Source organism: Rhodnius prolixus, unplaced genomic scaffold (assembly GCF_049639745.1).
Source record: "Rhodnius prolixus isolate KJV_2025 unplaced genomic scaffold, Rpr scaffold_3, whole genome shotgun sequence".
NCBI lineage: Eukaryota > Metazoa > Arthropoda > Insecta > Hemiptera > Reduviidae > Rhodnius > Rhodnius prolixus.
In genome coordinates this window covers 15,360,506-15,373,425 of record NW_027411603.1, presented here as the reverse complement: position 1 = coordinate 15,373,425, position 12,920 = coordinate 15,360,506, and the positions used below count along the sequence as shown (strand labels likewise).

At 33.6% G+C, this 12,920-nt stretch overlaps 2 protein-coding genes across 2 annotated transcripts in view; both read left to right on the top strand.

Moving 5' to 3' along the window:
* Positions 1-12,920, top strand: part of LOC141453690 (uncharacterized) — a 493,018-nt gene that overhangs the window by 16,063 nt on the left and 464,035 nt on the right. The gene's annotated exons all lie outside the window — the stretch shown is intronic.
* LOC141453695 (uncharacterized) lies at positions 9,196-10,941 on the top strand. The gene is made up of 3 exons (XM_074127209.1): positions 9,196-9,349; positions 10,432-10,516; positions 10,610-10,941. The coding sequence occupies exons 2-3, from the start codon at positions 10,445-10,447 to the stop codon at positions 10,832-10,834; spliced, it is 297 nt and encodes a 98-aa protein (XP_073983310.1). The 5' UTR covers positions 9,196-9,349; positions 10,432-10,444; the 3' UTR covers positions 10,835-10,941.

Sequence of the window (12,920 nt, the reverse complement as noted above, 5' to 3'; positions counted from 1 at the left end):
AATAAATATTATGAGTAATTATAATTTTGAAGGGTTAGAATTTTTATGGAATAATTTCCTACCCATTTCCGTTTCTCTACCTTGAATACTCTTGAAGTAAGTTAACTCCAGTCTTCTAGTGGTCAAGCTAGATAATGACAAAACTGCATTGCTTTAATTTATATTTGACTAGCCTATTTTTGTGTTAATATTTGTATTACGTTGTTAATTTTATATTTATCAGAGCAATTGGAAATTAGGGATAGTACTCAATGTGTGTTAAAGAAATATAGTTTTGTTATTAACTGGGAAAGCTAACATTTAATGATATAATAATATAATAAATTGCGTGACATTTGTTCTTATGTTTAATCGTTCCAAACCTTCTGCTGCCTCATTTTCATTTTTATTTGCCTAAATTTTTTGGGGCGGGGCGGAATCACTTTTTTTAAAAATAGGGATTTGAATCAACTCGTTCCACCATCGGACTCGTTCCAATGGAACGAGTCCGCTCAAATAGCCCATCACTAGTGCAAATAAGTAAGTGCTCCTCAATTCCATACCGCTTCATAACGAGTCGACGTCTGGCCCTGCTCTGCATCAGATATAGTACGCGTCCGCTGGACCAACGCTTCAAGTACAGCTTTTCGTACTTCCGCAACGCTTCATCATCGGCTGCTTCCGGCCCTACGTCACTCGAGTCTGCCTGCTGGTGTACTTCTTACTGCATCTCAGCCTGCTAAGAGACACTTCCGCTGATATCTAGCACTTCGCTTCATCTGCATCTAGTGCATTGATTGTACTATTACTTCTTCCTCATCCGCATCTAGTGCACTATTACCCTTCCCTCTTCCGCTTACCTCACTACCAATTCTAATACGCCTCTTTGGGCTTGAACCCCAATATTCCTTACGCTTCTAGGAGCTCAGCTACACATTACACACACACATCTTTACACACTTGTTTACCTAAGCTCTTTAATAGTTCCTATTCCCTTCTACCGCTTAATTAGAGATCCTTCACCGCCTGGCGGATACTGTGTGCGCTCGCTTCCGGTGCGTTAAAGGTAAGTGTTTTCTTGACCATTTTCATTACTAAATATTTTCTTTGAATTTATTTATCCCCCCCTCCCGAGCACGTATCGATTTAAATTACGTTTACGTCATCTTCCCCTCTCCGCATCTGGGTGTAAGCCTCACGCGCTTACAGTTACTTTATTTTTCCTTTATTTTTGGCTACTTCGTTTCCTCTCATTCAACTTTATCTTAAATTTTAGAAAAGTGGTTAAAAATGGAAAGTCGAAGTGAATTTAAAAAATGCCAGAACATAAATTATACTATTGTTGTTCAACTTGCACCGGAATAGTCAGTTATTTGTTCTCTAGCCTTCTCATCAAAAATAATTATATACATTCTTGACGAGGACGTACTTATTCTGAGATTACAGAAGAGTTAGCATTCCTACAGCTTCTTACATCTCTTAGGATCCCTATTCCCCATACATTTCCCAAACCTCATACCACTTTTATACCAGTTTAAAATTTTCTAAAACTAATTTTTTTTTCATTATTATATTTTTTTTTTTTTTTGCTAGAACTGTTGGATTCACTTGAAATCAGTTCATTTGTTATACTTTATTTGTATTTGTATATTTGTATTTTTATATTTAAATTATTATACATTTATATCATTAAAAACAAGCTTACAAGTAACGAAAAAGCAGAATGTATGTACGAGTATTATTAAAGGATTTTTTGTTGCCAAAATATTTTTAGGAAAACCCCATATTCTGTGTTCTACTTTCATTTTTAATGACTACCTTGTTAAAAGCTAAAGTGAGACTACTTCTGAAGTAATATTAATATTTTATATCATTTGGTTATTTAATATCATTATAATTATGTAGAAAATTAAAAGCTAGATACAAGTAACAGAATAATTCAAATTTATCATTGAATAAAACAGAATTTAAAAAAAAAAAAGAAGGTTATTAAGGAGTTATGATCAATTACGGAAAGTAAATAATTTAATTTTTATAGCGCCAGATAGAAGAGAATTTAGTAAATAGTTTAAATGGAATTATATTGAATTTAATTGGAACATCAGTTCCTTATTTCCAATTCTTTCCATCAACCGGGAAATGAAAACCATTGTGGTGAGATTTGGCTGCTATTTTTAAAAAGGCACAGCAACAAAGGCCATTGAATAACAATAAAGATAAAAAAAATAAACCAACAATATAGAATTTATAGAGTACCATTAATAGAAAATCATATTCCAGTGGAAAAAGAAAGAAAAAATTATTTTCCTTTAGATTTCAATGTTGACAATGTGATTTTAACAAGGTCAAGTCGTGCAACAATGAGGAAGAAAAAGGAGTATATTTAGTAGGTACATTGATTTTGTGTGGAATTCATTGTGCAGTTTATATATTTACATAGTTCAAAAGAATAATCTCGAAGAAAATGGCATAGTTCAAATGAAGTTTTAAAACTTGAATAAGCCAGCTTCTTTAAAATGCGGTTTAATTGTATTTACATTCAGATAATTTCACAATAATAAAAAATAATGAGTTTGTTTTCATTAAAGCGCTGCACGCTTGAAAAGGTTGAACGTTTAGTGAAGGGGATGTGGCAGATTCACAGCATCTTCGTTCTTGAAGGACTTGTAAATATTTAATTTTTATACAATTTGTTTTTGAGCTTTGTTCGTCAGTTGGATGGATTATCTTTTTTTGAAATACTTTTGTGAATAAGGAGCGTTAATAATTCTACAAAGATTCTTGAAAGATAAATTCATGTGAGTGCTTACTCCGGATATTTTATCTGAGCTAAAATGTCAACTTGTTCGTAACAAAAAGGAGGACAGTTAATCAAAACAAAGTTCGTCTTCAAAGTAGCTTTTAGCTTTTTTAATATTCTCTGAGAGCAGGAAAGATGGGAGAATGTCACCCTCTTTATAAAACTTTAATAAAAGGATAATTAGTTAGAACTTTATTAAAGGCAGAAAACAGTTTATTACAGGGAAAATTTAGCTGTAATTTATTCAGAGCTTAAAATCAACATTGTTCATTCTGCCTAACGATGTCATCCAACATTATTGGCCTCCATTATAATAAAGTCACTTTAGTTATCAATATCCAATACTTCTCTAAAATTTAGCTAAAAAAACCAAAAAAAACTGGAAATTTCAATAAAAAAAATCCATTGCATTACAGATTGTTAAAAGATTCTTTAGCCATTTTTATGCTTTCCTGATACTTCACCAAACGTTTCATTACGCAATAACTCCTAAGAAAGTTTCCATCTCTATTTTCATTATTGAAATCACTACAAAACGATTACCTCATCTTTTCAAAGTTACAAGATTTCTGAAATTTATTTGCCACTACTATCTGCTGTGAGAGAAAGAGAGGGCAATTTTTTAAAAAACTTGTTTGGACTCAAGAAAACTCAAGCGTCTTTCGGTGAAAACTTAAATCGAGTCTTGTTGAGTAACTTGCAATACTTTAATTACTTTGTACGAGAAAGTAGAAAGTGATTAATAAAGAAAAGAAACAGAACTAGGGCCCTTTACTAATGAAATATAGAAAAGAAACAGATCTAGGGCCCTTTACTCAACATAATTCAAAGTGATCCTTTGAACTTTTATTTATTTTTATATATATTATAGTTTGTGGAACGAAATCGTACCCAATAGTTTTGCTATCTATTATTGGAGAATTTTCCTACCTTTTATCACTCATCCGTTCACTTGCAGAACAGTGTGAAACAATTCTGTTTTAATCAATATTTTAATATTTACTCAATTTGCTTTGTGTTGATTTTCCTTTCCGCTACATTTACCTAATTAGAGAAATAAAACAGGAATGGAACTAAAAAATTATTTCATACTAAAATATATATAAGTAAAATTTGCAACTGCAGCTTAGAAGAAATATTTATTTTTCAAGAAACGAATCTGTAATTAGAAGAAGGAAGCGAATGCATGAGTTTAGTAAATTAAAGTTTCATTTCCTCAGACTATCGTCCATTTATGCAAATACGCTCTGTGGTCTCCTATCATGTCTTATGGTAGAGCTATCGGCATGGGAACTAGGCCTACTCCGGGTCTCAACCGCAACAAGTTACCAGCTCGACCACTTGGAGGTGTGCTGTTTGTCTTGAACTGCCGAGGCTAATGGGATTCCATTGTTTGACAACTGCTGGCCTTAAGTAATTTACGTCTTCATCTTAAAAGCTTCAGTACAGTCGCCAGGTCTAAGCATAAATGTGCAGAGTGCATGGCTAATACAAGATTCCTGGCGACCACTAACTAAAGCAGTACCAAGTATTCTATATTAGAAACTTCTAACTCCTGCTTCGTGATAATAGTAGTTATCCTCTACTTCGGTTGTATTTTCAGATCTTTTTATTAATTTTTGGCTTCATAAACAGAGCACTCACTCAAGTATTCTCAGTTTTGGTTATTCTCTTTTACTGAAAATGGTCAGCCTGGGTTTGTTAGTGACATTGTTATTTCACCTGATTCAGGATTCGATAGGTCCTAGAACAGCCGGAATTGTGCCGGGCTTATAAGACGCTGAACTAGATTCTAATTTTGCTAGAAAATTTCTGAAGATAAGCGAATGTTGTACAACTATCACAAAAACATGGAGGCTGTAATGTAAAAGAAACTTCCAATATAACATAATTGAAACATGTCAACTCTGCAGAAAACTGTCAGTGATTTCTTTGAATTTAGATGCTGGTTAACTTAAAACATTTGAAATGAAATAATTTTAGTTTTCATTTAATCTGAAAATAGCCAGCAAAAGCGTTCAAACTGGAGTGTGAAAGAGAAACAGAGTTTGAAGAAGTAAAATAAAAAAGTGGAGTCACTGGTGTTTATGACAGCATTTGGTATAATAACTGTACCCTCTCGTTCTGCCATGTTGGAAAACTCGGTCCGTCCAAAAATAATTCATTCGTGGATAATATATATGTAGTAGAGGGCAGTCTAATATTCACATGCTAACGACAGCTGAATCAATTTCATTTCAATATTTCAGTGACTGAGAAGATTTATGGTAGGATCACATTGTTTTATTTCAAGCAGATACAAATTCTTCCTCTTCCATAAAGATAATAAATTCATATTTTTTGAAGACAGAATACTAATTCTTGTTTTCCTCACAATTTATAACCTTGAATGGGAAAAAAAAGATGCATCTGAATTAAAATTCCTGAAGCATTTTTTAGCCTAATTTATATGAAGAAAAGAAAACCTGTCGTGAAATTCTCAGAAAAACTTTTCTGCTTATAAATATTCAAATTAGTCACTTTTCAAGGTTGCCGCTAAAACTGGATCAGATCTGAATCAAATTCATTGGACACAGAAGTTCAAATTGCAACAACATAAAGAAGAATAGCTTTGACTTTCGTCTGGAAACATATTGAAAATAAATGATTCTTTTTGACGAATTTTGGAGCTTGGCTAGCAATGAATATCCAAAGTTAAATAAGAAGAGTTCTATGTTAATGGATATTGTGGCGGTAGTCAAGTCCAAATACAGATCATGAATAAATTTCCAGAATGATTTGCGTCTTGCTATTTCCAAATATTTGTAGATACAGTATGACGTCTTCAAGCTCTAGCATCCCACTGTCTTTGCGAAACATTAGTAAATGTGTACTTATTCACATTAATATTTTGTAATAATTTGTAATAATAATAATAATAATAATAATAATAATTAATAATGAACAGTCCATCAGAATTCGCTGGTAAGGGATGAGCACTTCTCCAATTATGCCGCATAATTCAGAACTTTGTTGATTACTACAAAAATGACAGAATATTTCACAAATATAGTTTATTAATTAATGTGATGTATATGCTGACTTGCGGTATTTCCTTAGAAATGTCACGCACACATTAACATATTTATTCACATGTTTTCTACTTTAAACGGTTACATTCATGCATCAGAACTTTTTTAATTGAAAATAACAATCTCCATAAACAATAACATTTTATAATAAACACATTGTTTGAAGTTATCTGCATACATTAATAATATAATGAAACATGAATTTGATGCATACTAGCTAGTAAGTAAATGGTTATCTCAGAGATATAGGGTAATGTTCTGTAGATAAGCATGAGATTAATAGAGCAGTCCACATGGTAATTATATCACCTTTTGTTTGGATACTGTATTGACATATTAAGACAACTAACTGCGATTAATTCAATGTATTCAGTAAACAACATAATAGTAAACGCTTCTTTCAAGACAAATATTATTGTTCGTTCATGATTAATTACCATTACTAACATATAATACAATTTAGAACATATTCTTTAAATATTATTTTAGAAAAATATGCGAACATATTTCTTGAAGTAACTACATTAACAGGAAGACAATTGTACTAATAACTTCCGATACATTAAGCAGAGGAAAAGAGAAGAGGTTCCAGATCAAAAAGCGAGCCAAACTGTCTAAGAAAGTACTAAGTTGAAAGAGTAGCGGGTTGTCTGGTATAATCGCTCCAGTGTCCATCCACCTTTCCCAACACGATCTCCCAAGATATTTCAAAATTGGTCCCAAAGTAATAGGTTTGGGAGTGATATTAAGAGGATATAGATCTCTTAAACAATGGCACCCACCCAAACGCTCTAAAGAAACACATAGGAACAAGAAGATGGCAGAATACCATAAACCAAGATTTGATTCTTAACCCCATTCTCCCAGAGAGGACATATTCCATTCTAGCTCCTGGAAACCACCCAGGGGGACTTCCAGGAAGACTGGGGAGCCGAAGGATTGGGATCACCATTCATTAAAGCCTTAACTGCCTTCTCTCAAGCGGTAGGTATATCCTCCTTCCTCTGCTATTTTAGATTTACGAAGGCTTTCTGAAAAAATCAAATTTCTGAATAGGCCAAACCCGCGTTAAGATAGAAAGACTACTTACTCCGTGGCGGCGCAAAGTGTCACTAATTCTTCAGCACGAGTCGCATGAAATCTGTAGGATATAAGGTGTTATAAATAAATAAGATATCCTGTATTTTGATTTGTAAACTTGATATCTGATATGTAAACCTGTATAGACAATGTCTAAACATATTTACCTTGTAATATGAATAGATGAGTAGACTCAGAAAGTTGAGTAATGTAGAATTTTGTCACGGAAGGAGACAACTGTAAATGTAAACTTGTTAAAGTATTTGGGAAGCCTGTATGTTTAATAGCTAATAGGTAAATCTGTAAATGTAACATGTAAACCTGGGCTTGTTGTATGTAAACCTGAGTAAATGATTTGTGATCCTCTGTATATAATTTGTAAATCAGTGTATTTAATACAACCTACGAGCTGCCCTTTCTTTCTGATGCTCCTCGGGGCCACTAGGTGGTTTCCAAGTGCTGGTGCTACTCGTCTAAAGTGGAATAAATCTGATAAGTGCTAAAGTTATTAAACCTCTTATTTGTGAGTTATCATTATTCACTATTCATTATTAGATTAATCTATTCTAAATAGAAAAGCATTATTGCTGTAATAAATTGTCCAGATGTCAAGTTAAATAAATCTAAATTTTATATTACCTTTCACTCAAGTCATTGATCTGTCTAGATTGTGAACGCCATCTGTTCTAAATTGGTGGCTCTCCAAATAGTCGATGCTAGCAAACACCTAAAACATATCGACTTCAACAGCGTGAAGTAGGTTTCCTTTTTATTTTAACTTTCTGAAGCAGCTTCAGAATAGCCCATCCTCCAGGTTTCATGCACACAAACGTTTTTTATGTTTTTTTTTTGCTATGCCTTAGAGAAACCAACCCAATTAGCTAAACCACCTGCTTATTCATTTCCTGTTCAAGCCGATGCCTTCCTGGTTCCATTCATTTTTATATCTGTGTAAATTTGTAGATCATCATTGTAAGGGCTTCAATAGTCGTTACTGGGTCGTCAAGACTTGCTGAAACAATTTCTAGAGGCAGCGGTTCTGAACCTCTTGTTCGTACAGTTCCGCAAGTCAATCTACCAAGAAACAGTACTATCCATAATACAGAAAGCAATAATAAATCTAGATGAATGTATGAGAGGTTTTAGAGATTTTCATTCTTCACTAAATTCGACGTTAAGGTTGTTTTTTCTACAACGTTAGTGTGGAGTTTTAGGAAATCAACTAATCGGCCCATGACAAGTGCTTAGGGAATTCATTGTCCGATCCAATGGCCACCTCGATCTCCGGACTTAACCCAAATGGACTATTTTTTGTGACGATGCCTATAAAATAAAGTGTACAGTGTCGTTAATCCCGTGGCTTCAGTCGATGATCTGAAACGTCGAATAACTCTAGCCTGCCTAGATCTTGACTTCACCACCATAAGTGCTGCTACAAGCAAAGCGTGGGAGTCCAGAGTTTTGGCTTGCCTATCCGTTGGTTGTGCCCAGTTTGAACAGATTCTTTTAAAAAAATAACGTAATTTTGACAGTAAACTGAAATTTGTTTTTTATATTTTAAATTACCATAACTTTTGAAAAACCTAACCGATTTCAAAAATGTTTTTTTAGGAGCTCAAATACTATAAAAATATGCAACAAAAAATATAACGTTCCATTTGAAAAACAAAAGTTGGATGCTGTATCTCGAGATACAGGGGTTTAAAAAAAATTGGTCAATCACTGAAAATAAACTAGACTAAAAATGATTAAATACGTGTTTTTTATTTTTTCGAAATTTCCCGCCGTTAAAAAGAAGTGGGTGGAGCATATAACTCTGGTCACCCTGTATATGTACGTATAAATATATGTATGTATGTATATAAGATTACTGTGTAATTGTCAAAACTGAACCAAACACCAGCTCAGTCACCAGATTTGAAACCAGTTGAATATAATATTAAAAATTATTTGTTTGCGAAAACAAAAGTAAAGATTAATTTCAAACATTTCTCTTATTTAGAAAAACTTTCTCTTTGAAAAACAAAATTCGATTTCATTGTGATTACTAGTCGACGCACAGTGCAAAATTAATTTTCCTTTAAGGAAAAAAAAAGAGAAAGTTACACAAATCAATACAAGTCGCCAAGGTTACCGTGGGGATCAAGGTCTTTAAGGCAAATAACGTATTTTTCAGAATTACAGCTTCCTATTCTATTTTTTCTTTTTTTATTCATTCATTATCTGTAAGAATAAAACATTTTATTGCAAAATGTAAATTACATTCTCCGAAAAGTTAAGTTATCTTTCATTATGTGATCTACAGAAATAAATGTAACAACCGAGTGTAATTCACACGTTGACTCTTATAAATACTTGTCTCCACTGGCCAATTCACTCATTCACGCCTGCATACAAACTATAACGAGTGAACTATAAGGTCAGTAATTCTATTTTTTATTCTACAAATTTTCTTTAATCTCAGTATTACATTTTGTATCTTCACTTTAACTAATATAGATTTTTAGTATAATTTCTTTATTTGTTTCTTATGTGACGCCCTCTGTTGTGAATACAAAGTAATTTAAAAATAGTTACTGACGATTTTTCTCAAGAAATTTAGCACCATAGTAGTTCGGAGGAGTCGTAATTTCGCTCTACGATATCGGTTTATCAGTGTAAATGTATCTTTAGTTCTTAGTAACTTTCTTCAGGATGTTTTAAAATAACATGTTTTAACGTGTTGCCTACCATGAGGTAAGCCCACCTTTTTAGGAATTACGAATGAACACGTGATATTACGCTAAAACACCTGCCAAACTACGCTACTGTTGGTTTGTGTAAATCTCTCTTCGTCACCATTTTAGGCTGAATTCTTCTCTTGTTTGATCTTCATACTCTGTCTCCTAGAAGCAAGGAGACGCCATCAAAAGAACTGTCATAAAAATATAGTTTATGTCCGAGTAGTAGAGAAAAATCTACGTGCAGCATCCTTTCTCTAGACCGCGATCTTCTCCGTCATTCAGTACCAAAGATTTTTAAAATTATTGGATAAGATCAAAAATTCATATTGAGTTTAAGGAGGAGATGCAAAACATGAAATTGATTTTAAGGATTAGCGCCATTACTAGCAGGTTTGTTGTGTATGTAGAGAAGAAGCTGATAAAAAAAAAAAAAAATACTTTAAAATTAAAAACAGCTTTTGAGGTTCGTTGGCAGGAATGGCTTCCTTAAGGCAAAACTCTTATCTCGTGATTCTCAAAATGTGCTCACAGAATTTTGAATACTCCTACTAGCTTCTAATCTAGGGTCGGAGTGAGCGGTCTCGCGAATTGATATTTGTACTGTTTGAGAATGACAATTGAGGTCTAAGTGCATTTTTTTTCCGGAGATAGATTCTGAATCTACACTAGATTAGATTAGATTTAACGCTAGAACCTTCCTTCACTTGAATGTGAAATAAGATAACTTTATGTTATGTGTAATAACGTAACTTTGATGATTTATATGTTCATTTCGCAGACAAAAAGAAAAAATGTTCAAAACAATTTTGGTGCTGGTTGTCGCCCTGAACTTGCTTGGCGCATTCACTTATGCAAGTCCGAGGGTAAGTGGTCATTTCTTAAGTAACCATATCAAATGGTATAAAAAAAAAAATCTACAATTAAATAAATGACCGTCTCATAATTTTCTTAAATAGCCTGATGACAAGAAAAATCAAGGAAGTGCCTCAGTAGACGTGCAGAGGGAACGAGGAGAAGGTACCAAAGTTGATGCAAGAGTTAGACAAGAATTGTGGCGAAGTGACGATGGAAGGACCAGAGCTGAAGCTTATGGACATTGGGATAGAACATACGGTGGACGAAACCACGGTGAAAGGAGTCACGGTGGCGGAGTGAGGCTGGAACACACCTGGGGAAAATAAAATATAATTATTGATAAGTACCAAAAATTTAATTGCTTAAGTGATAATTTGTAATTTGTTACCGCCATTAAACACGCTTAAATTTAAATAAATATGTTCATAATAAAGTTTTTTTTTTTTTTTTTTTTTTTTTTTTTCCTTTGTTATTGGCCTCTTGAGCAAGCAAATCAGCCATTATTTAATTTCTTCTTTAGCATCTTGAATATTTACAGAGTTATCCTGTTGTTTGTTATAAACTCAAAGAGCTCTGTGTAAATTCTGCCATCATCAGCTGCCAGAATAGTATTTAAATTGGCAGGTAACGGACATCCCGTCGCTATCACTGCCCTCCACAAACGCTCTCTTCCTTTAGTATTATTAGTACATTCCAGGATTAGATGGTTGGCGTCTGCTATTACTCCTGAAGTACAGGAACACTGGTGAGATGTTTCCACCCCAATCCTGGCTAGATGGTGCGGCGAATAATTGTGGTTGAACCTCATTCGAATGACAGTGCTAACAAACTTCCTATTGTGGTTTTTGTATTTGTAAAACCATGGTCTTTTGGGGACACTACATTGGATGGCTGTGTAAAATTGGCCTTTTCTCGCCTTTGCCAATTCGTATGTCCGCTGCCATTCTGTATAGCACTCCACTTTTGCATAGTTTTTAATATCGGAGACCAACAGTGAGTATGGCGATGTATGTTGTAGGGAGATCGCTTCCTTGGCTTTACGATCCACGATTTCATTTCCTCTCAGACCTGTGTGACCCTTAATCCAGATTAAATGTACCGATTTGCCTTTTCTTAGAATATTATTTAATAATTCGGAAGTTTTTAAGATTAAAGCGGGAGCATTATTTCCAGAATTTTGTAGTTTTTGGAGAACACTTTTGCTGTCTGTGAGAATTAACACCAGCGATTGGTCTATTGAATCTACATACTTTAAACATTGATATACAGCAAATAATTCGGCTGTGAATATGGAAGCGAGCTTATTTAATTTGAATTGTAAGGAGACGTCAGCCGAAAGGTCAATCATTGCACATCCCACACCGTCTTGATTCTTAGAACCATCTGTGAAGAGCTGATATCCGTTGGGAAAAAAGCGGTGTAATTTGTTAAGAAGCAGTGCGTTGTTGCAAGAATTTGAATGGTTTTCGTTGTATTGGAAAAAGTTTGTATGAATGTTCTTAGTATTTTCCATAGAAACCAACAGCTCAAAACTGAAAACAGGGAGCAAATCATAGCGTTTTATTTCTAAGGAGAAGTGAGATAGTTGGCTAATAAAGTTCATAGCTAAAATGTTTTATGTTGTCATCTAAAGTATTTTTTATTTGATCAGTCCTCTTACTTCTAACACATAAAAAATATGTTTACCATTTATAAACAATCATAAGTTACTAAATATCGAAAAGTCCACATGATCATGCTTTACAGTAAGATTAGATCGGCACCAAGGGCATAAATTTAGATTTCTCCTGATAGCGAAAAAGAATGTGTGAACCAAGAGTGGCCTATTCTTAATTAATGTTAGTATCAGCTCTTCTCTTCTTCAAAAAGGTTTCACTAATATCCTAATTATAATTTTTGTATTAATACTGCTCACTGCCTTCAACTTCGTTTCAGAATCAACCCACATTCATTGCCATTTTTCATATGCAGTTCTGTTAATATAACACTTCAGATTCTCTGACCTAACTCGCACCCCTGTTCTGGATGAAATGAAGTTGCTTCCTTGTAGCTTCATCTGTCTTTCTTTACTTCCCACGTTCTCAATGTGACTTGGGATCCAGAGAAATAAATCAATTTCAACCAATTTAATTTTCTTTTAACCAATTCAACTACATAGTTCCTCATTGATCTTACAGATCATGTGGGATCTCTTGAATATTCGTAACTGCCCCGAAAGTGCTCTGGTAATCAGAAATTATTCAGCAATTTCTAAAGTACATTATATGCATGTCTACGTAGCAAAAAAACTAGTAATTATAAAATAAATTTTGCTAATTATAATTAATATGTACAAATCACATAAAATTAAAAGGAAAGTCTATTGGAATGTATTTAAACAAAAATGAATTTCAGTTTTTTTAAAAAACTAGA

Excerpts from the sequence above, each read along its gene's own strand:
- LOC141453695 (XM_074127209.1), top strand. The coding sequence starts at position 10,445 with ATGTTCAAAACAATTTTGGTGCTGGTTGTCGCCCTGAACTTGCTTGGC. Across the intron at positions 10,517-10,609 it reads TCACTTATGCAAGTCCGAGG|CCTGATGACAAGAAAAATCA; the intron begins GTAAGTGGTCAT and ends TTTCTTAAATAG.